Source organism: Lithobates pipiens, unplaced genomic scaffold (genome assembly GCF_037356315.1).
Source record: "Lithobates pipiens isolate NorthernLeopardFrog02 unplaced genomic scaffold, aLitPip1_a1.2 Scaffold_13, whole genome shotgun sequence".
Taxonomy (NCBI): Eukaryota; Metazoa; Chordata; class Amphibia; order Anura; family Ranidae; genus Lithobates; species Lithobates pipiens.
In genome coordinates, this window is record NW_027507718.1 from 541,796,881 (window position 1) to 541,824,305 (window position 27,425).

General features: G+C 45.9%; 1 protein-coding gene and 1 pseudogene across 1 annotated transcript; both read left to right on the forward strand.

Moving 5' to 3' along the window:
- The first annotated feature begins 1,829 nt into the window (after window positions 1-1,829).
- LOC143975788 (chymotrypsinogen A-like) lies at window positions 1,830-25,897 on the forward strand. The gene is made up of 8 exons (XM_077478318.1): window positions 1,830-1,987; window positions 14,214-14,380; window positions 14,488-14,591; window positions 16,122-16,201; window positions 19,441-19,519; window positions 19,694-19,874; window positions 23,436-23,569; window positions 25,686-25,897. Exons 1-8 carry the CDS (start codon window positions 1,872-1,874, stop codon window positions 25,845-25,847), a joined length of 1,023 nt encoding a protein of 340 aa, XP_077334444.1. The 5' UTR covers window positions 1,830-1,871; the 3' UTR covers window positions 25,848-25,897.
- On the forward strand, window positions 11,273-12,043 carry LOC143976244 (large ribosomal subunit protein uL13-like; annotated as a pseudogene).
- Window positions 25,898-27,425: the final 1,528 nt, after the last annotated feature.

A 27,425-nucleotide genomic window follows, 5' to 3' on the forward strand; every position in this document is an offset into this window, starting at 1 on the left:
ACAGTTTCTTCATCATCTGTTTACTACAATTTTCTATGTTGTCTTCCCAAAGAGATTTTATGTTCTCAAAAACTTGTGGACTATTATGTATTTCTACATTGGAGGCCAAAGTCTGCATATCCCGGGCATAGATAGGCAGATCTTTGAAAGTCTACAAATCTTTGAAGGCCTCCAACCCCCTTCCTCCACTACATCGATCTGTTGGTTATATTGGTTACACAGATTCGTCATCATCTGTTTACTACAATTTTCTATGTTGTCTTCCCAAAGAGATTTTATGTTCTCAAGAACTTGTGGAATAATATTTATTTCTACATTGGAGGCCAAAGTCTGCATATCCCGGGCATAGGTAGACAGATCTTTGAAGGCTTCCAACCCCCTCCCTCCACTACATCGATCTGTTGATTATATCGGTCACACAGAATCCTCATCATCTGTTTACTTCAATTTTCTAGATTTTCCCCCCAAAGGGATTTTATGTTCTCACCAACTTATGGAATATTAATTATGACTACATTAGAGGCCAAAGTCTAAAGATCTTTGAAGGCCTCCAACCCCCTTCCTCCACTACATTCATCTATTGGTTATATCGGTTACACAGATTCGTCATCATCTGTTTACTACAATTTTCTATGTTGTCTTCCCAAAGAGATTTTATGTTCTCAAAAACTTGTGGACTATTATGTATTTCTACATTGGAGGCCAAAGTCTGCATATCCCATGCATAGATAGGCAGATCTTTGAAAGTCTACAAATCTTTGAAGGCCTCCAACCCCCTTCCTCCCCTACATCGATCTGTTGGTTATATTGGTTACACAGATTCGTCATCATCTGTTTACTACAATTTTCTATGTTGTCTTCCCAAAGAGATTTTATGTTCTCAAGAACTTGTGGAATAATATTTATTTCTACATTGGAGGCCAAAGTCTGCATATCCCGGGCATAGGTAGACAGATCTTTGAAGGCTTCCAACCCCCTCCCTCCACTACATCGATCTGTTGATTATATCGGTCACACAGAATCCTCATCATCTGTTTACTTCAATTTTCTAGATTGTCCCCCCAAAGGGATTTTATGTTCTCACCAACTTATGGAATATTAATTATGACTACATTAGAGGCCAAAGTCTAAAGATCTTTGAAGGCCTCCAACCCCCTTCCTCCACTACATTGATCTATTGGTTATATTGGTTACACAGATTCGTCCTCATCTGTTTACTACAATTTTCTATGTTGTCTTCCCAAAGAGATTTTATGTTCCCAAAAACTTGTGGACTATTATGTATTTCTACCTTGGAGGCCAAAGTCTGCATATCCTGGGCATAGGTAGACAGATCTTTGAAGGCTTCCAACCCCCTCCCTCCACTACATTGATCTGTTGATTATATCGGTCACACAGAATCCTCATCATCCGTTTACTACAATTTTCTAGATTGTCCCCCCAAAGGGATTTTAGGTTCTCACCAACTTGTGGAATATTAATTATGACTACATTAGAGGCCAAAGTCTGCAGATCTTTGAAGGCCTCCAACCCCCTCCCTCCACCACATTCATCTGTTGGTTATATCGGTCACACAGAATCCTCATCATCTGTTTACTTCAATTTTCTAGATTGTCCCCCCAAAGGGATTTTATGTTCTCACCAACTTGTGGATTATGGGAAAGATGTCAAAATGTAGACATTCTCCTTAACATAACTCTCCAAGAATGCTATGTTCCCCCATCATGATTATACACTGTATACAGTTTCAGATTTAGAAATTTCCGTGTGAAACAAGAAAGTTGCTAATGACCCAAGAAAGGAATTTGCTGTAGTCATTGTGGCACATCGAGGATTTGCTCATCATCTAACTACTGGCTCTACCGCATAGTATGGATTCTATCATCCGTGACATCTTGTATATATTTACCAACAACCACGACCACAAGACAATCGAACAATCCCGATACGTTCTCAGACTGACCAGACTGAGTTACCCGTTGGATCGGTGAGTAGACGTATTCTAGGTACAGAATGACTGTTTGGGATTAATTGATGTCCTACGTAGTATCCAAAGAGTACGGATTTGCTGGGTCGTTGATACGTTTGCATAGATTTATGAGAATTAGTAACTTATTGATATATATTTTCAGTGTTAATGGATTATTGATAATGTTACCCATGCTCAGAGTGAGCGCTGATACATTGATTAGGATAAAACCGGCCTTGTCTTTATCTAGTCACAGCCTATTCAAGAACCCACCTACTGTCCCACCATTGGACAATTTCCAACCAAAACATATCTGAAGTCTACTCTTTTTTAAATATTTTTTGGAAGAGTTGGGGATATGGGGGGTGGAAGGGGGTGCAGGGAATGTTGGGTGGTGTGAACTGCCTTCTGTTTTGACATTTTATTAAACTATTAAGACAATAAAATGTTATGCGACACAAAAAAATAAAGAACAAAAAACAAAAAAAGGCCTGCAAACTATAATATAAAATGTATGCGCCCCTGGGCAAATTGTAATATGCTGAGGGCTTGAGCTGATTTTTTGACCTCCAGAAGGTTTCACCCCATTCATGATCGGGGCTTTTTTTTGCAATTCAGAACCGCACCACTTTAACTGGTCATTACGCGGTCATGTGGGTATTGAGGATTGGGTATATGGGACTGTTTGATATTATTTTTTATTTATTTTTATGGTTGAACTAGATGGACTTGTGTCTTTTTTCAACCTGACCGACTATGTAACTACTGTATGTACACAAATTTAATTTATATTATCTTTTCACACAAAACAGAGCTTTCTTTTGGTGGTATTTGCTCAGCACTGTTTTTTTTTTCTATATAAATGAAAAAAGTCTGAAAATTTAGAAAAAACAAAAACAAAAAAAAAACAATATTTTCTACTTTTGATTATAAAACAAATCCAATAAAATTTAATTTCTTCATGAATGTTTGGCCAACATGTATTCTTCAACATGTCTTTGTTAAATCCCAATAAGTGTAAAAAACATATCATTTTATTTATTTTTTTCTTTCCAAAATTTTTGGTCTTTTTTTCTGTTTGCTTATATAGCAAAAAATAAATAAATTATTTTTTTGCTATATAAACAAACAGAAAAAAAGACCAAAAATTTTGGAAAGAAAAAAAAAAAAAAAAATGATATTTTCTACCTTCTCTTATAAAACCTACCCAATAAAATCAAACTTCATCATAATTTCATATTTTCGAATTTTCGGATTTTCGTTCTTCTTTTCGTTTATTTTCGGATTTTCGAGATTTCAAATTTTCGAATTTCCAAATATTCGAATTTACCAATATTCGGAAAAAATTGTTAAATGGTTTTCGTTTATTTCGGAGATTTACGAATTTCCAAATTTGTTGAAGTTGACGAATTCAGAATGAAACAAATTGCATAAAAAAAGCATTCAAAACACCAAGATCGGTGCTTCCGAATGTTTCGATTTTCAAAAACTGGCACCGATGGTTTCTGTGTAAGAGCCCTTTCACACTGCCAACTGGCCGCGTCGGCTGGTAAACCCGCCGCTAGCTCTAGCGGCTCTTTACCGCCCTTTTTTTGCTTTTTGTCCGTTAGCGGGGCCGAAGGAAGGGTTAAATGTCCCCCCAAAAGTGCCGCTGCCAAAGCGTTTTGCGGGGCGCTTCGGCAGTGGTGCCCATTCATTTTAATTGGCAGGGCCGGTGGAGGAGCGGTTTATGCACCACTCCTAAACCGCTCCAAAGATGCTGCTTGGAGGACTTTTTCTAAGGTCCTGCCAGCGGTGTGAGAACACTCGGGCTTTCACAGTGCAGGGGAGGCATTTTTCAGACGCTTTACTATTTTTAGCCCTTTATCCCCCGAAAAACGCCTCCAGTGCGAAAGGGGTTTTAACTGGAAGTGATGTCATGTCATAGCTTTATTATTATTTTTCATACAGGATTTATATAGCGCCAACAGTTTACTCTATATAGCGCTCTACAATAAAAGGGGGACAGTACAATTACAATACAGTTCAATACAGAAGGGACAGGGGGGCCCTGCTCATGGAGTTTACAATATAAAGGGAGGGGGAGGTAATACAGAGGGTAGTGGCTGTGGGGGGGACAAGCTGATGGAAAGAACTCAAGTATAGTTCTTAGGTGGGTGCGGGAGAGGCTTCCCTGAATAAGTGTGTTTTCAAGGATCGTCTAAAAGGTGGACAGGGAAAGAGCTTACCAGACATTCTAGGACAGGGAGTTCCAGAGAATGGGAGAGGCTCTGGAGAAGTCCTGGAAGTGAGCATGGGAGGAGGTAACAAGGGAGTTAGAGGGCAGGAGGTCTAGGGAGGAGCAGTGGGGACGAGTTTGGTGATATCTGTAGATAAGGTGGGTGAAGTAGCCGGGGGCGATGTTGTGAATGGCCTTGTAGGCCTTGTAGGCCAGTTGATTGTAAAGGGATACCAAGTGCAGGCAGCAGGGATAACCAGTTCAGTGGAGCTGTACTCAGGAAACTGGAATCAGATTGAGTATGATTAAAAAGAAGTTTATTATTGCACGCAACACCAATCCAGCAACCAACACGCAAAGCAAATGTGAAAAATAAGTGATTGTGGCGCAAAACCAAACCAACAACCTAACTATACACACTTGTATCACCCTCTGGTGTGTGCTACTAGAGTTTAGAGTAGGTATGTCAGGTACTCACCAAGGCCGAGATGCTGAGAGCGGCTCCCCTTGCAGCTGAGTGCACTCTACCCCTTAAGGGGGCATGGAGGGTAGAGGGCACAGAGAGGCATGGGTCACCAGCAGGTAGAAAAGGCTTGTGTGGAGATCCCCTGAAGGATGGATGAACCGCGCAGGGCGGACAAGACACTGGACTGGATGAGAAGCCCGGCCAGGGCTCTGACACCTTGATCCAGTAATGGAGACTGGAGCAGAGTCTTTGAGAAGGAGGCCAAGGGTCAAGCACAGAAATCAGGCAGTGGAGGAGTCCTTTAGACAAGCCAAGGGTCAAACACGGAGCTCAGGCAATGGGAAAGTTCTTAAAGCAAGCTGAGGGTCAAATACAAGGATAAGGCAGTAGAGAAGTCCTTTAAGCAAGCCAAGGGTCAAACACGGAGCTCAGGCAATGGAGAAGTCCTTTAGGCAAGCCGAGGGTCAAAGCGCTGGAGAACGTTCAGAGGAGTTCAGGGTCTATCCGGGTCACAACAGGCAGGTACAGGTGCAAAGAACTTGGAACAGGAACACTGGAAGCCGTAAAGACAAACCAGCAATTAACCACTTGACCACTGGGCACTTAAACACCCTTAATAACCAGACCAATTTTCAGCTTTCGGTGCTCTCGCATTTTGAATGACAATTACTCAGTCATGCAACACTGGACCTATATGAAATTTTTGTCCTTTTTTCACACAAATAGAGCTTTCTTTTGGTGGTATTTAATCACCGCTGGGTTTTTTATTTTTTGTGCTGTAAAAGAAAAAATACCGAAAATTCTGTAAAAAAATGAATTTTTATTCATTTCTGTTAGAAAATTTAGCAGATTAGTAATTTTTTCTTCATAAATTTTGGCCAAAATTTATACCACTACATATCTTTGGTAAAAATAAGTACAAATTGGTGGATATTATTTGGTCTTTGTGAAAGTTATAGAGTCCACAAGCTATGGTGCCAATATCTGAAAATTGATCACACCTGAAGTACTGACGGCCTATTTCAATTCTTGAGACCCTAACATGCCAGAAAAGTACAAATACCCCCCAAATGACCCCTTTTTGGAAAGAAGACATTCCAAGGTATTTAGTAAGAGGCATGATGAGTTTTTTGAAGTTGTCATTTTTTCCCACAATTCTTTGCAAAATCAAGATTCTTTTTACTTTTTTTTTTTTTTTCACAAAATTGTCATATTATCAGGTTATTTCTCACACACAGCATATGCATACCACAAATTACACCCCAAAACATATTCTGCTATTACTCCCGAGTACGGTGATACCACATGTGTGAGACTTTTACACAGTGTGGCCACATACAGAGGCCCAACATGCAGGGAGCACTAACAGGCGTTCTGGAGCACCCAGGACAATTCTGACATTTCTCTCCTACATGTAAAAATCATCATTTATTTGCTAGAAAATTACATAGAACTCCAAAACATTATATATATGTTTTTTTTAGCAAACACCCTGGAGAATACAATGGTGGTCGTTGCAACTTTTTATCTCGCACGGTATTTGCGCAGTAATTTTTCGAATGCTTTTTTTTGGAAAAAAAACAGTTTTGTGTTTAAAAAAAAAAAAACACATGGGGACAGGGGCACTTTAAAAAAAAAACATTTTTTTTTATTGTTCATTTTACTTTATTTATTTTAGTTTGACATTTTTTTCCCCCAAAATAATTTTTTTGATCACTTTTATTCCTATTACAAGGAATGTAAACATCCCTTGTAATAGGAATATGGCATGACAGGTCCTCTTTACAGTGAGATGTGGGGTCAATAAGACCCCGCATCTCACCTCTAAGCTGGGAAGCCTGAAAAAAAAAAAAGATTCTGGCTTTGATCGTATTAGCGATTCGGTAGAAGCACCGGAGGGCGGAGGGCGGCGGGAGGGGGGGGGATGTCTATGGCTGGGTATTGCAGGGTATCACCGACTATGGCTGGGTATCTCAGAGTATGGCTGGGTATCTCAGAGTATGGCGTTGCAGAGTACTGCGTTGCAGAGCATTGCAGGGTATTGGCGGGTGTTGCAGAGCATTGCAGAGTGTTGCAGGGTATTGGCGGGTGTTGCAGAGCATTGCAGAGTGTTGCAGGGTATTGGCGGGTGTTGCGGAGTGTTGCGGAGTGTTGCGGAGTGTTGCAGGGTGTTGCAGGGTGTTGCAGAGTATTGCAGAGTGTTGCAGGGTATTGCAGGGTATTGTGGAGTGTTGCAGAGTGTTGCAAGGTGTTGCAGAGTGTTGCAAGGTGTTGCAGAGTGTTGCAAGGTGTTGCAGGGCGTTGCGGAGTGTTGCAGGGCGTTGCGGAGTGTTGCAGGGCATTGCGGAGTGTTGCAGGGCATTGCAGAGTGTTGCAGGGCATTGCAGAGTGTTGCAGGGCATTGCAGAGTGTTGCAGGGTATTGCAGAGTAATGCAGAGTAATGGCAGGGTATTGCAGAGTAATGCAGGGAATCGAGGGGTTAATTTTCGGTGAGCAGCGATGTGGGCACTGCAGATGCAGCCCACATCGCTGCTGACACCGATCTCTTCCCCCTCCGCTGTACCGATCGGTACAGAGAGGGGGAGGGAGGAACCGGCGTCATAACATGACGCTGACTTGTTTACAAGTGATCACTCCGTCATTTGACGGAGCGATCACGTGGTAAACGGCCGCGATGAGCGGCCGTTTACCGTGATTCATGATGCGCCGGGTCCACTGGACCCAGCGGTCACGGATGCTCTCGTGTGCGCGCCCCAGGGGGCGCGCGAGAGCAGAATTCTGGGAGGCCGTTAATTAACGGCCTCTCAGAGTTAAACAACCGCCCTGAAGCCGTTAATCGGCAATGGGCGGTTGTTAAGTGGTTAAGCAAGGGGCTGAACTGCCTTTTATAGGCACGCCAGGGGGATCTCACGTTGTGGACGATATGGCGCGCACGCGCCGATAGGTTGCATTGTGCACCCATATGCGCCGGCCCATTGTATCGCGCACCCATGTGCGCCGTAGCGCTACTCTGCTGCGCAGGCGCACAGGGAAGCACTGATGCTGGCAAGTCCAGCTTCTGACATTTCTCTGACAAGGTAAAAGCATACTCTGTGCAGGAATAACCTGAGTCACTGAATTAGGTCAGGGTTACTGAAGGCCAGGGCTGGATGACTCATCCCGGCAGCTCTCTGGTGCTTTCCCCCTGGTGTCTGGAAGGTTGGAGAACCTTCTAGAACTAGAGGGCGGGGGTAAGGAGGAGCTACCATGAATATATATGGGGCCTCAGCCAATTTCCAGATGTGGGCTGACAGGGGACTGAGACAACCCCATAAATAGATAAATAGACATGGGCCATTCCAGCAGAGGAGTTAGGTGGAAGATGGAAAAGCAGTGTTGGGAAGAGGCTGTCTGTTGTGGCCTTAGAGGGACCCCTTACCATGGGGGGGGGGGGGGTCCTCAGGCTGGGTGCTCAGGAAGGCTGGACTAGAAAGATCCTAACACAGAAGGTAGTGGAAGGATTCATACCAGAGAAGCAGTGGGAAGAAGCAAGCAGAGACAGTGAGTAGATCAGCACAGTGCAGGGACAGACAACGGGAGAGACTGCCAACTACAGCAGGGCTCTCTTGAAGACCACGTAGTGCCAAGTCTTCGGCTAACCTTGCCCAGGGAGGCCTCCATGCACATGCCAGTCGGGCATGACTGTGGCAAAAAGTCAGTCAGGAGGACTGGAGGCAGCCAGGGGGGCTGCATTTTATGTAAGCAAATGGAGTTGGGATCAGTGTCCATAGGGAAGCAAAAGGAGAGGTGTCATTCTGTTCACTCCCATTGAACTACTTTTGTCAAAGGATGGAGAGTTCCGGCCTGTAATGGGCCTTTCCTGAGCTAGCAATATCCTGCTAGTTGCCACTACAGGATTGAGCAGCAGGTGCTGTGCAATGAAAACCAAGTTTGTGCATTAGTAGGAGGAATAGTAATCCATCATTGGTATCGGTGGAAGATATAGTGCCCCATTGTTGGTGTCAATGAGAGGAATAGTACCTCATATCAGTGGAAGGAGTTGTTCCCCAAGGGCCGCATAAAGTCTAGCAAAGGGCCACATCTGGCCCTCGAGCCGCAGTTTGGAGACCCCTGCTCTAGGGTAACAAGATACAGGGAGCTGGATGCAAAGTATAGGATGCAGGATAATCAGCAAAGCAGGTGTATGGCTAACGGACAAAACACTGAAGCCAAGATACAGATCAAGGGTGGGGCTTGACACTTTCCCAGCGGCCAGCATCCGGTGACCCTTGGACGTAGATAGTCCATCTGCTGCTGTGGGAGTGCTGACAGAGGAGCGGAGCTTGTGCTGGCTCCTGTGGTAGCTGGAGAGAGAGAGAGGAGGAAATCTCTGATGCCGCGCATCCACATAAGTGTTTAATAGTAAAATGACAACCTGAGATCGTCATTTCACTATTGAACACCTACGTGGATGTGCGGCATCTGGGATTTTCCTCCTCTCTCTCTCCAGCCAGCATCAGTTGGAGGCCTAATTAGTTGGATCTGCTGGGAGACACCTGCTGGCGGCCAACGGAATTTATGCCATTCAGCTCCGGAAACTACCGTGCCACCAGCAGATGATCCAGGTCCTGACACCAGTTTTGTATAGGTAAATCTACAGCAGGGGTCTCAAACTGGTGGCCCTCCAGCTGTTGCGAAACTACAAGTCCCATCATGTCTCTGCCTGTGGGAGTCATGCTTGTAAAAAGTCAGCCTTGCAATGTCTCATGGAACTTGTAGTGTCGCCAAAGCTGGAAGGCCGCCAGTTTGAGACCCCTGATCTACAGTATAGAGACATCACAGTCCACAATGCAAAGCTGATGAGCAGTAAAGCAGTAAATGAGTAGAAGTGCTAGAGAGAGTAAGTAAGTGTCATATATTTACTTAACTAGACCGCAGAGAGCAGGGCAGAAGATAAAGAAAAAGGAAGGAAAGTCATATTGGTCATAGCAACAGGGTGGCTGGAGCAGTAATGCCGTGTACACACGATCGGACTATCCGGCGGACAAACCACCGGACTTTGAAGTGGAGGTACTCCAGACTTTCCGAACGAGCGGACCTGCCCACACACGACCGGACTTTTCCGGCAGACTAGGTGTGGTGGGCAAGCCGCCGGACTGTGGCGGGAGTCCGCCGGACTTTTTAAATGAACGGACTTGCCCACGGAGGAAAGTCTGTTCATTTTGAACGCAGCTCCAGGTAGACGGGGCTAGAGAAGCAAGTCAATGTCGGCGCCTTCGGCGGCGAGATTGACACCTCGCTGGCCCCGTCACCTGGTATGGACTTAAAGGGGAAGTACTACGCTGAAAAAACGTTGTGGGGTCCCCCCCAGAGTCCACATCAGACCCTTATCTGATCACGCAGCCCGGCCGGTCAGGAAAGGGGGTGTGGACAAGCAAGCGCCCCCGCCCCCTCCTGAGCCGTACCAGGCCTTGTGCCCTCAACATGGGGGGGGGGTGCAAAGCACCTTGTCCCCATGTTGATGAGGACAAAGGCCTCTTCCCGACAACCCTGGCCGTTGGTTGTCGGAGTCTGCAGGCGGGGGGGCTTATCGGAAACCCGGGAGCCCCCCACCCTATGTGAATGAGTATTGGGGTGTACCCCTACCCATTCACCTGGTGAAAAAAAGTGTAAAGAAAAAAACACCACATGTTTTTTAAATAATTTATTGCACAGCTCCAGTCCTCTTCCGTCTTGGGGGGGTCTTCTCGCCGGACTCCTAGATATCTTCTGCTAGATCTTTTACTAGCGGAGGAGCCCGGCTTTCTTATTCTTTGTCGCCGCCGCCGTCCGGGGGTCTTTTTCCGACTTCGGGGGTCTTGTCCCCTTCTTCGGTTCTTCTTGCCGGGCTTCCGCTATCTTCTTATAGCCCTTTTACTAAGCCAAATTACCAGGCATGTTCGTGAAAAATGGTGCCCATTTCATCAAAGCAGGATGAAAAAAGCAGAAGTCCTTGTGCAGAAACACTGTGTATTCTAGAGGTCATCCAGAGACCCAAACGGAAAGGAAAAGCTGGCATGTATTGGGCGGAGGCTGCACACATTTGTACCTTACTGTTTTTCGTCTCCAAGGTCACCAGAACAAGGTAGCTGTTCTGGTGGTCTTGATATTTAGAGGCTGATTGAGGGAAACTTTGCGCCAGAAGAGTAGGAAGCTGGATGGATAGCTGCACGATATCAGCAAATGAAGGATGAAAAATAAAAAAAATAACCAGTTGCAATGGCAAGGGTTGAATAAGAATGTTAGGGCACCCCTCTTTCTCAGCCGGTAGCACAAGATAGCGATCTCTAAGGCCAAGGCTAAGGTTCCACCAAAGGCCAAGGCCGCACCAAAGGAAAAAGCAAAGGCCACAGCACAGATTAAGAAGATACCTTCAGAACTAACCACGGGATGTCTTCCAGGATTCTGCAAGAACTTGGGTGGTGGATTCAAGGTTCAAGTCATGTTCTGGTCCTAGATGGCAGAGGACATCTCCTTGGTCGTCTCACCACCATTGTTGCTATTCAAATTTTGCTTGGGCGTAAAGTGGTTGTTGTGAAATGTAAAGGTATCAACATTTCCTGCAACAAACTCAATTACCTTGCATTCCTGCGTAAATGTATGAACACAAACCCTTCCCGTAGGCCATACCACTTCAGAGCACCTAGCCGCATCTTCTGGAGGACTGTTGTGCCCTGTACACACACGATAGGATTTTCTGACAACAAAATCCATGGAATTGTTTTCGACGGATGTTGGTTCAAACTTACACAGGGTCACACAAAGTTGGTTGGAAATTCCGAACGTCAAGAACGCGAGAAAAATGAAGTTCAATAGCCAGTGCTGCTCTTCTGCTTGATTCAGAGCATGCGTGGCACTTTGTGCGTCGGAATTGTTGTTGGAAAATTTGAGAACCAGATCTAAAATACTGTGTGACGGAAATTCCTATGGAAAATGTGGGATGGAGCCTACACAGGGTCGAAAATTTCCTACAACAAGGTCCAATCACACATTTTCCATCGGAAAATCCTACCGTGTGTACAGGGCAGAGGTATGCTCCCACTCAAGACTAAGCAAGGACAGGCTGCTCTGGAGTGACTAAAGTTCTTTGTTGATATCCCACCTCCTCCTTACGATAAGAGGAAGCGTATGGTGGTCCCTGCTGCCCTGAAGATCATGCTACTCAAGCCAACACGCAAGTTTGCTCTCCTCGACCACCTTGCCCATGAGGTTGGCTAGACACTGCCACCCTGGAGGAGAAGAGGAAGGCAAAGGCCAAGCTATAGCAAAAAGAACCTGGTCAGGAAACTGAAGAAACAAGCAGAGAAGAATGTTGAAAGTAAAATTGCATAGTACACAGATATACTGAAGAAATACGGTGTCCTCCTTTAAACATGCCCACAGAACTAGAATGAAATATTTGGAAAAAGTCAAAAAGTAAAAAAAAAAAAGAAGGTTAGGGAACCTTTTATAATCGGCACAGCCAGTGTGCAGAGTGGGGAACTCATGTCGGAGAAGGTGGTAGCCCCTTATCATAATGGCATGGAGGAGCAAACGGGTAATAGATATTTAAGTGACAAGCCAAAATTTGAATTTAGAATAGGTCCACGTATAAAGTTCAATAAAATTGTAACTACAGCAGTTCAGACTTATCTAGAAGATATTCCAGGACAGATCTCCATCCCAACCCATTCATCATTTTGTGTAATATGGTGTAAAATGACACTGTAAGACATGGACCGATCTTCTTTTTTCAGCACTCAATGAGTCTTAAAGTGGTTGTAAACTCTCCCCTCCCCTCCACTTTGTCCCATGTAAATCAGCATAAAAAACCCCTAATGATCACTGCTTGTAAATATCTCCTTACTTGCTTAGTACTGTTGTAATCCTTTTTTGTTCTTTAGAATGACGTCACTGAGCATGCCCAGATCTCCCCTGATTTTACAGCACACTCTATGTACTTGTCTATCTATTATCGGGACTTCCACAAAACACTGAAATCCCAGGAGACTGCATAATCACTCAGAGCTTCCTCCTACACCCCATGTGACATCACATGCAGTGTAAACCAGGGCATCGGATAGCATTACTGCAGTTTTGTCAGCTGAACACTAAATAATCGGCACAAGTAAATACTATGAAATAAAACAAGTCAGCTATGAACAGGGAAGCAGGGTTGCCATAGAAACGTTGGATTGAGAAGGAGGCTTGGTTAACAGTACAGGAAGTGCTCGATGTAAGGGCGGAAATACACTCCACTGTGGACTCAGAAAACAATACTTAAGATGGCGCTGCCTAACCCCTGAAAACAAGTTTTTTAAAGTTTCTTTAACCACTTGCAGACCGGCCCATTTTGCTGGTCAAAGACCAGACCACTTTTTGCGATTCGGCACTGCGTCGCTTTAACTGACAATTGCGCGGTCGTGCGACGTGGCTCCCTAACAAAATTGACGTCCTTTTTTTCCCCACAAATAAAGCTTTCTTTTGGTGGTATTTGATCCCCCCTGCGGTTTTTATTTTTTGCGCTATAAACAAAAATAGAGCGACAATTTTGAAAAAAACGCATTGTGTTTTACTTTTTGTTATAATAAATATCCCCCAAAAATATATATAAAAACATTTTTTTCCCTCAGTTTAGGCCGATACGTATTCTTCTACATATTTTTGGTAAAAAAAATCGCAATAAGTGATTATTGATTGGTTTGCGCAAAAGTTATAGCGTTTACAAAATAGGGATAGTTTTATAGCATTTTTATTAATAATTTATTATTATTTTTTTTTTTTTACTAGTAATGGCGGCGATCAGCGATTTTTATTGTGACTGCGACATTGTGGGGGACCCATCGGACATTTTTGACACATTTTTGGGACCATTGTCATTTATACAGCAATCACTGCTATATAAATGCAGTGATTCCTGTGTAAATGACACTGGCAGTGAAGGGGTTAACCAGTGAGTGGCAGTGTAGGGGTTAAGTGTTCCTAGGGGCGTGTTACTAACTGTGGGGGGGTTGGGCTTTCATTTAGTGAACACTGATCTCTGCTCCAATCACATGGAGCAGAGATCAGCGTCACTAGTTGCTAGGCAGAACGGGGAAAATGCTGTTTACACGGCATTTCCTCCATTCAGCCGTCCCGTGAGACGATCGCGGGGATGCCCGCGGCGATCGAGTCCGTGGGTCCCGCGACTGGACTCATGGGGGTCCCGACCAGCGCGGGAGCGCACCGCCGGCGGCGCGCTCCCGATGGCAGGGCGGCATTGAATATTGGACGTACATGTACGCCAATATGCCTGCCCGTGCCATTCTGACGACGTACATCGTCGTGCGCTGGTCGGGAACCGGTTAAGATGGCGCTGCCTTACCCCTGGAAACAAGTTTTTTTAAAGTTTCTTTAAACAGTGAGTAATATGCGATTTGGGCCGGATTGCAGTGGCTATAGTTTGATAATTACTAATTATAATGGACTGAATGAAAAGAAGCATCAGAGTGGGAGAGTTTACTTCCTCGTTAATAAGTGGCATTCACCGGTAACACCTGTTTCCTCGTATCTTTTCCTCCAGGCCAAGTTGGTGGAGAATCCAGATTTGCTCACCGTGTCTTGATAGAGTGGCCTACGATTGTCTCTACATCACAGGTCTAGGGCTCTCCCCAACAGGCAAGTCTCACCAAATGGCAGTCCTGTGTTTCCTGTCCTGCCTGGCCCTGCTCAGCGGAGCCTATGGTCAAGGTGAGTGCGCATACCCGTATTTTTGTACTGGGAAAGCAATTTACATATTTTGTATTGTAGTTTATAGTATACATTCTAATATATAATATATATATGTTTTTTTACAGGCTGTGGTGTTCCCAAAATCACCCCCCTTACCCCTGGTATTTCCAGGATTATAAATGGTATTAACGCCATCTCTGGATCTTGGCCATGGCAGGTGTCTGTGCAGGTATGACCAAAGTGGCTACTTGAATCTTCCCAGTCTAAAAGTCATGTTTGGTGTGACTTTCACATTTTTTAAATATTTGGTGTTTACTATGGAGAACCCCCCCCCCCCACCCCCCAATGAAGGTTTGGCCATGTGAGAATGAACAGTTCAAAACGTAAAAAAAAAAAGTCTACGTAAAGGCAATGTTTTTTCTGGGTTTTCAAATGGTGTGGGGAATGGTTAGGACCTTCGGTCAAGTTTTGTAAGGCAGTATGTGTGTCCCTGTTGGGAAGATCCACCTCCAGTATTTGTCTTTTTTGGGTCGTCACCAAAAGCAAAAGGTGAGGAAAAAATCACCCAATGGTAACGCCTGTTCATGGGACACCTCCCTAAAGATGGGAATTCTGTCCACCGTGGAAAGACGTCCTCTCAAATTTTGTTGAGTCTTGAAGAATGGAAATGAAGGAAAATCGAAAGAAATGGACACGGCCATCAAGAAATAATCATGTAGGGTTTAACCCATTCCTTCTCTATCTAAAATTAGAAAAAGAAATTGGCTTTACATGGAAATTTGGCTTTATAGTATATCTGTTCCTGGCAGTGGCGTAACTAGAACCTTCAGGGCCCCTATGCAAGAAACCACGAAGGGCCCCCCTGAACCCCAGCCAGGGCCCTTCCCTCTGAGTCCGGCGGTGGAACTCCAGGGCGTGGTCACAGGTATGGACCTTTGTGAGCCCTGTAGTTCCACCACTGGCATCGGTAGTTTTTTTTATTATTTTATTTTTTATTTTAAGGTGCCCCATTGGGGGACTGTCCCTAGGCAGGGTGGGGTCCCCGTCCCCAGAAGAGATGAGGTCCTTTTCTCCAGGGCAGATGAAGTTACTGCCCCCAGGTGAGAAGGGGACCCTGTCCCCAGGGGAGATGGGGGTCCCTGTCCCCACGTGAGAAGGGGCCCCTGTCCCCAGGGGGAGATGGAGGGGGTAAGTAATGGTGTGTGGGGGATGGGGTCCTCTCACTCACCATGACGAAGCTGCAGGCCGCGCACTCATCCATGTGGGCCTGGGCTCCATCCAGTGTGCTGGATGGGTGATCAGCATATGTAGAGGGGGCTGCATGGGCCCCCTGCAGCACAGGGCCCAGTTGCAGTCGCGACTGCTGCACCCCCTATAGTTACGCCCCTGGTTCCTGGTCTCAGGATAAATGCCCTTTACCCCCATTTGTTATCATGACCCCATTGTTGACTAAGCAGAGCTTTACGATGGGGCAAAATATGCATTCACAACCTTAGGATTCCTTAAAATTGTGGGGTTTTTTTTTGTGCCGTGGTGAGGTGTATTCGGCGGGTTCCCATTATCGTACCCTATAGAATGTACCCGGAATACTACAATCAGGGATTTGGGGCATGGGTACAGCAAAGAGCACACTAACGCAGAGCTCTGACCTCTACCATAAACCACACTGGTTCCCTTTGTGGGCAACACTTCTCTTTATAGGGAAGGTAAAGTTATCGGTAGATAAAAAAATGGCGACCTGATGACTCTTCTTCCACAGACTTCCTCCGGATTCCACTTCTGTGGCGGTTCCCTCATCAACAATTACTGGGTCGTCACTGCTGCCCACTGCGAAGTCACGTGAGTTTTATATCATCTTGTTCCAGTACAAAGTCTGTACACTTATGATATGTTTACTGTGTTGTCCTTCCATAGTACTAATAATTCTACAGAGCCATTTATCCAACTGTCCAACCAGAGCCTCTGGTTTATAGACCGGATAATTCCTAAATATAGAACCATTTATCCAACTGTCCATCCAGAGCCTCTGGTTTATAGACCGGATACTTCCTAAATATAGAACCATTTATCCAACTGTCCACCCAGAGCCTCTGGTTTATAGACCGGATACATCCTAAATATAGAGCCATTTATCCAACTGTCCACCCAGAGCCTCTGGTTTATAGACCGGATATATCCTAAATATAGAGCCATTTATCCAACTGTCCACCCAGAGCCTCTGGTTTATAGACCGGATACATCCTAAATATAGAGCCATTTATCCAACTGTCCATCCAGATCCTCTGGTTTATAGACCGGATATATCCTAAATATAGAGCCATTTATCCAACTGTCCCTCCAGAGCCTCTGGTTTATAGACCGGATACATCCTAAATATAGAACCATTTATCCAACTGTCCCTCCAGAGCCTCTGGTTTATAGACCGGATACATGCTACATATAGAACCATTTATACAGCTGTCCGTCCAGAGCCTCTGGTTTATAGACTGGATACATCCTAAATAGAGCCATTTATCCAACTGTCCATCCAGAGCCTCTGGTTTATAAACCAGATACATCTACAGTCACTTTCTCTGCAGCCTCAGCTGCACTGGACAGTGAAAAAAATAGGAAGAGCTGTGTGGCTTCCTGCTCATTCACAAACTGAAGCATAGAAAACACAGTTTACTATGCTTCTGTGATGAAGGAACACAGACGCGATTGTTAATAATCACTTACTGTGTTCATTTAGGAAAGGAAGGGGGCATTAAATATGACATATTTACCACCACCCCGCTCTCCATCCTCAAATTACCACTCTGTGTGCCCTGAGCAGCTGCCGGCAGGGGAGGAAAGGAGGGAAGATGGCAGCCATTCAGTGGAAGGGGGTCCCCCAAAATCCATACCAGACCCTTATCTGAGCACTCGGGAAAGGGGGGGGAGCAAACGCCCTCCCTCCTGAACCATACTAGTGCACATGCCCTTAACATGGGGGGGTGTGGGTGGGTGCCTTAGGGCAAGGGGGGCTGCCCTCCTGTCCCAAAGCATGTTGTCCCAATATTGATGGGGACAATGGCCTCATTCTCACAACCCTGGGCTTTGATTGTGGGGGTCTGCGGGCAGGGGGGCTTATCGGAATCTGAAAGGCCCCAGATCCCAGGCCCCACCCATGTGAATGAGTTTGGGGTAAATAGTACCTCTACCCATTCACCAAAAAAGTGTCAAAAAGTAATAAAAACACCGACAGATTTTGACATCTCCTTTATTAAAAAAATAAAAATAAAAAAGTGCCCCCCTATGTAAATCCATCGTCAATCACGACGCCCACCACACCGCCGGGCCCGAAAAAGAGACGCTGTCAACTAAGGCAAACTGCCAAATGCCTGGCTTGTCGTTAGACCAGACACCTGGTGGCACCACCCCTTGTGATGTCACGGACCCAGCATGCACCGGTCAGTGATGCCACCAGGTGACGTCGCCAGGTGGCCCCGCCCCTTATCAATATAAGTACTGTCAAATGGCAAGCTAGGCATTTGGCGGCCTGCATTAGTTGACAGTGGAGATTTTTGTTTTCCCTTTCTCCGGCCTGGCGGTGGCATCGTGATTGACAATGGATCTACATTGGGGGACACTTTTTTATTTTTTAATAAAGGAATTATCAAAAACTGAGTGTGTTTTTCTTATTTTTTTTTTACACTTTCTTGGTGAATGGGTAGACCATACTCACTCACATGGGGGAGGCGGGATCTAGGGGCCCCCTTGTAAAGGGGGCTTTCATATTCCAATAAGACCCCTGCCTGCAGACCTCCACAACCACAACCCAGGGTTGTGGTGATGAGGCGCTTGTCCCCAGCAACATGGGGACAAGGTGCCTTGGGGTGGGGGGAAGGGGCAGAGCCTGTTATGGGCATGTGGCCTGTTGAGGGCATGTGATCTGTTATGGTTCAAGGGAGGGGACACTCGCTCACCCCCCCTTTCCTGGCCTGCCAAGCGATATGCTCAGATAAGGGTATGATATGGATTGGGGGGACCCCACCAGTGGCGACCGGCTCATTATGGGCGCAACGGCACCGCCCCCCTAATCCAATGCGCCGCCCTCTAATCTACATGCAGGGTGCCGGATGCTTGGATTTCAATTTTTTTCGAAGCACGTGATTTGAGCCTGAGGCTCCAATTGGCTTCAAAAGGGGTGGACTCGAGGCCTTGAGCCCACCCACTTGTAGGACAGTAGCTGATTAATATTTTCTAATGTCTTTCTGCTTCTCCTCTTGGCAAATCAGGAAGCGGGTCCTTAGACCGGATTGGCCAGGGAGTCTTAGGACTCCCGGCCAATCCGGTCTCAAGACCCACTTCCTATTCAGCCTGAGAGGAGAAGCAACGGCCCCGGCTCTTCCCTCTGTAACCTCCTGCCCACAACTCTACCACAGCATAAGGTAAGGCCATGGATCAGCGCTTTTGAGATCGCTCGATTGAGGGCCGGGGTAATGCGAATGGATCGGTGGATCGCCACCTTCCCGATTGAGCGTCAGGGAGGGGACAGTACAAGTGGATCACCGCCTTCCTGATCGATTGGAGCGAGCACCGGGGGGGGGGGGGGGATTTTGGGGGTTTAGTGCGAATGAGAGGGCCAGGTTTGTTTGCCGCCCCCCCCAAAAAAAAATTGAGCACCTACTGCCACTGGACCCCACGCTCTTTTTTTGTCCTCTTTTTTATTGCCGACAAGGTTTTTTTTTTCCATTCAGCTGTCAGCGGGGAAGCCCATTGACCTGTGATGACTCATGGGTTGTTAAGAACGCCGCGGCCATCTTCCTGGGCCCGCTCCTTAACAACCACCTATTCACTGCACTCTGATTGGGCAAAGCTTTGCCCAATCAAAGCTTAGAATGCACTGTGCAACGCCAACACCTGCCGAATGCCCTGCAAATTCAGGTGTTCGCCGAATGGGTGTACATAGGTTGGACTTGATGGACTTTTTTTTCGACCTCACCTACTATGTAACTATGTAACTATGGGCAAACAGGCCATGTTCGGTCCAAACGTTTGCTCAGCCCGAAATGTTCTCCCAACTCTTCTAATGACCATTGTTCTCTTCCATCCAGAACTGCCCACCGTGTGGTCCTCGGGGCTTTTGACCTTTCCTCCAAGACTGAGGCCATCCAGATCAAGACTATCAGCAAAGTAAGCACCTTTATTGGTAACGAGATAATTTGCTGTAAACAGTATTTGTTCCACTTGACTTCTTCCCTAAAGATAGACTAAAGATATCCACTCTTCACCTGAAGACTTGATGGCGTCCCCTTGTTGGGTTCCGCTACGTTTCCAGAAGGTTCATTCCACCATAACTTTTCTCAGGTCTTCAAAAACGCCCAGTACAACACCCAGCCCACCATCAATGACATCACCCTGATCAAGCTGGCCACTCCCGCCACCTACACCAGCCGCATTTCCCCCGTGTGCCTTGCTGCCACCAATGATATCTTCAATGACCAAGAAATGTGCATCACCACCGGATGGGGATACATCAATGCAACCAGTAAGAAAATTCAATATTCTACAGAACGCATATAAAAAAAATAACTGAGAATAAAGTCAAATTTCATATTCGGCATTAGGTTTACACCTATGTGTCTTGTGATTGATGCATTTTTTACGCATTTTGCAGTGCGTTTTGAACACACATTTTTTTATGTGTTTTGCTATTTTCGACAAAAGGAAAGTATGGAAGTTTTGGCTTAGGGTTAAATGATAGGGTTAAGGGTTAAACTTGTTGTCCGGTCTGTAAAAAAAAAAAAAAAATCCTGTAGCTGCTGACTAAAGAAACGGACATTTACCTTTCCAACAATCCACCGCCGTCCACGCCCATACTCACCTGTCCAACAATCCACCGCCGTCCACGCCCATACTCACCTGTCCAACAATCCACCGCCGTCCACGCCCATACTTACCTTTCCAACAATCCACCGCCGTCCACGCCCATACTTACCTGTCCCACGATCCACCGCTGTGCACGCCCATACTTACCTGTCCAACGATCCACCGCCGTCCACGCCCCGGGCTAGTTCCTCACTAGCTGTCGGGTTCCCAGTGTGGGCATCCTAACTGTGGGCAGCCAGCTGTATGACTTTTGGCTTCACAGCCTGGCTGCCCACTGCAAATGCGCAAGTTGCCTTGAGCATTGCGAATGGTCCCCTAGTCTTCTGGGACCTGTAACGAGAGGGGGGGAAGGAGAAGAGGAAAAGGGTCTCTTGAGTGTTGGGCGCTCTTCAGCTCAATCCCCCTGGATGAACAAAGGCCTTGGCTGGGTATAATCACCACCAGCGGTAAAGACCTTCCCTAATAGGAGCTGGTAAGCAGCCATTTCATGAGGGGACGGCTTTTCTTTGGCAAATCAAACACCGTTCTGGTGATTGGTAGGGCACCGTGGGATTTATTGGATTTCCTCATTACCGTCTGGACTCTTTTTTGCAGTGTGTTTGCTGTTTTTAAGGCTTAAGTGTTAGATTTTAGGGTTAAGGGTTAGATGTTAGGATTTAATGTTTGAGTGAGAGGTAGGGTTAGATGTTAGGGTTAAATGTTAGTATTAGAGCTTAGGGTTACATGTTAGGGTTAAGGGTTAGGGTTAAATTGTAGGGTAAAATGTTTGACTAAGAGCTAAGGTTAGATGTTTGGGTTTAATGTTCGAATGGGAGGTAGGGTTAAATGTTAGCATTAAGGCTTAGGGTTAGATGTTAGGGATACAGGTTAGGGTTAGAGTTAAATGTTAAGGTTAAGGGTTAGATGTTAGGGTAAAATGTTAGAATTGGGGCTAAAGGTTAGGGTTAGAAGTTAGGATTAAATGTTAGAGTACGGGTTAAGGGTAAGAGTTGGATGTTAGGGTAAAACGTTAGAGTATGGGTTAAGGGTTAGATGTTAGGGTTACATATTATGGTTAAGGGTTATAACTACAGTTAAATGTTAGGTTAAGGGTTAGGGTTAGATGTTAGGGTTAAATGCTAGCATAGGGGTTAAGGGTTAGGGTTAAATGTTAGCGTAAGAGCTAGGATTAGATGTTAGTATTAGTGATTAGAGTTAGACGATAGGGTTACATGTTAGGGTTAGCGTTAAATGTTAAGGTTAAGGGTTAGGGTTAGATGTTAGGGCAAAATGTTAGAGTGGGAGCTGGAGTTAGATGTTAGGGTTATATGTTAGAGTACAGGTTAAGGGTTAGATGTTAGGGTTACATATTGGGATTAAGGGTTAGGGCTACAGTTAAATGTTAGGTTTAAATGCTAGCGCAAGGGTTAGATGTTAGGGTTAAGTGTTAGAGTAAGTGTTAAGGGTTAGGGTTAAAGGTTAGATTAAGGGTTAAGGGTTAGGATTAAGGTTAGATGCTATGGTTAGATTTCTATTAACTGTTAACCCTAAACCAAGCCCAACCCCTGAAAAACAGGCCAGTCAAGTTCCTCCACCCCAAACTCACTCATCCATGTCTTTATGGTCTTTATGTGCACTGGTCCAAATATTTTGGTGGAGAGGGGGATTATGGTGTGGGGATGTTTTTCAGGGGTCGGGCTTGGTAAGCTGACACCTTAAGAGTTCCTGTCACTGGAACTAAGGGGCCAAGCCCAACCCTTGAAAAACAGGGCAGTCAAGTTCCTCCATCCCAAACTCGCTCATCCAGGTCTTTATGGACCTTGCTTTGTGCACTGGTGTGCAGTCATGTTGGAACGGGAAGGGGCCGTCCCCAAACTGTTCTCACAAAGTTGGGAGCATCAAATTGTCCAAAATGTCTTGGTATGCTGACGCCTTAAGAGCTGCCTTCAATGGAACTAAGGGGCCAAGCCCAACCCCTGAAAAACAGGCCAGTCAAGTTCCTCCATCCAAAACTTGCTCATCCATGTCTTTATCCTGTTCCAACATGACAACACATCAGAGCACAAAGCAAGGTCCATCAAGACATGGATGAGTGAGTTTGGGGTGGCCTGTTTTTCAGGGGTTGGGCTTGGCCCCTTAGTTCCATTGAAGGGAACTCTTAAGGTGTCATCATACCAAGACATTTTGGACAATTTCATGCTCCCAACTTCGTGGGAACAGTTTGGGGACGGCCCCTTCCTGTTCCAACATGACTGTCCACCAGTGCACAAAGCAACGTCCATAAAGACATGAATGAGCGAGTTTGGGGTGGAGGAACCTGACGGGAACTCTTAAGGTTTCAGCTTATCAAGCCCAACCCTTGAAAAAAATCCCCTCACCATAATCCCCCCTCCACCAAATGATTTGGACCAGTGCACAATGTCCATAAAGACATGGATGAGCAAGTTTTGGGTGGAGAAGTCCTGACCTCAACCCGATAGAACACATTTGGGATGAATTAGAGCGGAGACTGCGAGCCAGGCCTTCTCGTCCACTGACCTCACAAATGCGCTTCTGGAAGAACGATCAAACATCCCCATAGACACCCTCCTAAACCTTGCGGACGGCCTTCCCAGAAGAGTTGAAGCTGTTATAGATGCAAAGGGCGGGGCCAACTCAATATTGAACCCTACAGACTAAGACTGGGATGTCATTAAAGTTCATGTGCCTGTAAAGGCAGGCGTCCCAATATTTTTGGTAATATAGTTTATTATCTGTAGTCTAGTTCTGATCTTATAGGAGGTATATTGGTTTCATTTTTGCAGGTCGGCCACCGTAGAGGTTATGGTCTCCTTTTTTTTTTAATGGGTTTCTTTCATACTACATGGAGAATAAAGTAAAATGCTACATTAATGGATCCAGGTTTTTGATGGGCAACCAGAGTGAATATGGCATTACGCTGTATCTCAAAAGATAGAGCTCATAGGGAAAAAAAAGTAATTCGAGGCACCAAAATGTGGGTTGGCCTGTGAATCAATAAATCTTTTTTGAGAGGTTTGTCCAGTTTTGTGTGGTCGGGATATGAATACACAAAATCCAGAAAGTGGCTATAACCAAATGAAATCTTTATTTCGACCTCTGACTGTGCATTGGGTTGGGATTCCATTGGGATTTTGGAGGTCCAAAATGCCACAGAGAGCCAGTGTGACGATAATGCCGCGGCAAATTTGTAAATTATTAATTATTCCTTCTCTCTTTTTAGCAAAAACCCTCCCAGCTAAGCTCCAGCAGGCAACTCTTCCCATCGTGAGCAACACGAATTGCCAGAAAACCTGGGGATCCAGGATTCAGGCCAGCATGATCTGTGCCGGGGCCTCGGGAGTCTCCAGCTGCATGGTAAAAATAACTTCTAGTACTTCTAGCGTTAGTCACAATTCGTTTTGACTGTGAAAATCCGTGGCTAAGGAGTCCATGCCCATCTGGGTTCAGCCTTTTTAAAGAGTGTGTTGGTTCACTTTAATGAATTTTATTGGAAAACAAAACCAAAAAAAACATAGATAAGCCAATTTTTTGGTAAAATATAAAAGATGATGTTACGCCGAGTAAAACAGTAGTGCTGCCTGTCAGTGCCCACCTATCAGAGCCCATCAGTGCCACCTATCAGTGTCCATTAGGGCTGCCTATAATTGCCCATCAGTTCCGCCTCATCAGTGAAGCCTGTCAGAGCACATCAATGCCACCTATCAGTGCCCATTAGTGCTGCCTATCAGTGCCCATTAGTGCTACCTATCAGTGCCACCTATCAGAGCCCATCAATGCCACCTATCAGTACCCATTAGTGCTGCCTATCAGTGCCAACCTATCAGAGCCCATCAGTGCCACCTATCAGTGTCCATTAGTACTGCCTATCAGTGCTCATTAGTGCTACCTATCAGTGCCACCTATCAGAGCCCATCAATGCCACCTGTCAGAGCCCACCAGTGCCACCTATCAGTACCCATTAGTGCTGCCTATCAGTGCCACCTATCAGTGCCCATCAGTGCTGCCAAAAGTGCCCATCAGTTCCGCCTCAACAGTGCAGCCTATCAGAGCCCATCAGTGCCACCTATCCATGCCCATTAGTGCTGCCTTTCAATGCCCACCTATCAGAGGCCATCAGTTCCACCTCATCAGTGCAGCCTATCAGAGCCTATCAGTGCCACCTATCAGTGTCCATTAGTGCTGCCTAGAATTGCACATCAGTTACGCCTCATCAGTGCAGCCTATCAGAGCCCATCAATGCCACCTATCAGTGCCCATTAGTGCTGCCTATCAGTGCCCATTAGTGCTACCTATAAGTGCCACCTATCAGAGCCAATCGATGCCACCTATCAGAGCCCATCAGTGCCACCTATCAGTGCCCATTAGTGCTGCCTATCAGTGCCCATCAGTGCTGCCTATCAGTGCTGCCTATCAGAGCCCATAGATGTCACCTGTCAGAGCCCATCAGTGCCACCTACCAGTGCCCATTAGTGCTGCCTGTAAGTTCCCACCTATCAGAGCCCATCAATGCCACCTATCAGTGCCCATTAGTGCTGCCTGTCAGTTCCCACCTATCAGAGCTCATCAGTGCCACCTATCCGTGCCCATTAGTGCTGCCTATCAGTGCCCACCTATCAGAGCCCATCAGTGCCACCTATCAGTGCCCATTAGTGCTGCCTATCAGTGCCCATCAGTGCTGCCTATCAGTGCTGCCTATCAGAGCCCATAGATGTCACCTGTCAGAGCCCATCAGTGCCACCTACCAGTGCCCATTAGTGCTGCCTGTAAGTTCCCACCTATCAGAGCCCATCAATGCCACCTATCAGTGCCCATTAGTGCTGCCTGTCAGTTCCCACCTATCAGAGCTCATCAGTGCCACCTATCCGTGCCCATTAGTGCTGCCTATCAGGGCCCACCTATCAGAGCCCATCAGTGCCCATTAGTGCTGCCTATAAGTGCCCATCAGTTTAGCCTCATCAGTGCAGCCTATCAGAGCCCATCAGTGCCACCTATCAATGCCCATCTATCAGAGCACATCAGTGCCACCTCATCAGCGCTCATCAGTGCAGCCTCATCAGCGCACATCAGTTAAGAAAAAAAAAATTACTTATTTACAAAATTTGATACCAAAAACTAAGAAACAGGGTTTTTAAATTTAAAAAAGTTTGATTGTTTACAAAAAAACAAAAAAAACAAAAAACCCAATGTTGATTAAATATCACCAAAAGAAAGCTCTGTTTGTGTGAAAAAAAATGTCTTATGAGTACCGTGTAGCAATTGTCATTCAAAGTGAGACAAAGTGAGAAACTTGGCCTGGGTAGGAAGTGGGTAAAAGTCATCAACTCTGCGTCCCTGTGATAATCAACCAAGGATGGAGGAAAAAAATTGAATATTTCATTGGTGGACATCTAGGTGGCACAGCAAAAGTCACCCAAAGTGAACGTTCATGGTGTGGGGATTCTCCTGTGACGTCTCTTCTCTGATTTTTCAGGGGGACTCTGGTGGACCCCTTGTGTGTAAGAGGAACGGAGCCTGGACCCTGGCCGGTGTTGTGTCCTGGGGCAGTTCTACCTGCTCTACAGTCTTCCCGGCCGTCTACACTCGCCTCAGCGCTTTCAGAACCTGGGTGAACCAGATTGTTGCCAGTAACTAAAGACAAATCAATCCATTTTTTTAATGCTCAATAAAGTATCTTTAAACCCATTACTTTGTTGTAGATTCATTCGTTTAACTATATTGTTGATTCAGTCCCCCTATGGGAGTCTGCAGGTAAGACAAAGAAAGACCAGACCCGAACTTGCCGATAGGTCATGGCTGCTGAGTAGGGCCTAACATTCCCGACAACATCCAGACAGTGTAGGAAAATATCCTTGGTGTGTTTTTTGAGCAGGACAGAGTGAAGGGGGACAATATTCGGAAGAGACCACCTTGAGTAGAAAAATAAAAAAGGTCTTGGTCTAAAAACCATCTTGTCCATTTGTAAATACAAGAAAAAGGCTACAATAAAGAGCCACCAACTCAGAGACAACCCAACAGATGTAAAGGCCACCAGCAAGGCAATCTTACATGTGAGGTCCTACAAGGGAATGTCTCCAATTGACTCAAAGGGTTGGGGGCATGGGCATCCACAGGTAGGGGCAAGGGGGGGGCAAGTGCCCCCCCCCCCCTGGAATCAGGGATCTGATCAGGAGTGATGACCCCCATCACCCCTCTCTGTCAGCCCCTCTCTCTCACCCCTCTGTCTTTCACCCCCTCTCTCTGTCACCCCGCCTCTCTCTGTCACCCCCCTCTCTCTCTGTCACCCCCTCTCTCTCTCTCTCTGTCACCCCCTCTCTCTCTCTGTCACCCCCCTCTCTCTCTCTGTCACCCCCCCACATGTATGCAGTTTCTTACAGTCTCTTGTGCCATTTCCGCAATCTCTTGAGCCATGTATGCAGTTTCTGACAGTCTCTTGGGCTATGTATGCAGTCTCTGGTCATCTCTCGTGCCATGTCCGCAGTTTCTGACAGTCCCTTGAGCCAGGTATGCAGTCACTGTCAGTCTTTTGGGCCATGTATGCCATCTCTGACAGTCTCTTGGGCCATGTCCGCAGTCTCTGACCATCACCTGTACTACGTCTGCAGTCTATGACCATGATAATGTGATAATGACAATGTCGAAAAGGGTCAGAGCATGGGTGACCTTAAAATGATGCCCCTCCCTGAAAAAAGTTCTGCGGACGCCCATGGTTGGGGGCCTCTGAAGTACAAAGAGTACCAGGTTAAGGCAATGCAGGAGTGGACCTAGGGATTTATGTGAGCAACTCCATGAAGAAAATTCTGATTAAGGATTGTGAAGCAAGAGGTTTCTGGAAGAGAAAGTAAAAGGCGGAAGAAACCTACCTTCACGCCAAGGGGGACAATATTCTTATTGAGTTGGAAGGAAGAGACCACCTTGAGTAGAAAAAAAAGGTCTTGGTCTAAAGACCATCTTGTCCATTTGTAATACAAGAAATAGGCTACAATAAAGAGCCACCAACTCAGAGACAACCCAACAGATGTAAAGGCCACCAGCAAGGCAATCTTAGCTGTGAGGTCCTACAAGGGAATGTCTCCAATTGACTCAAAGGGTTGGGGGCCTCTGAAGTACAAAGAGTACCAGGTTAAGGCAATGCAGGATTGGACCTAGGGATTTATATGAGCAACCCCATGAAGAAAATTCCGATTAAGGATTGTGAAGCAAGAGGTTTCTG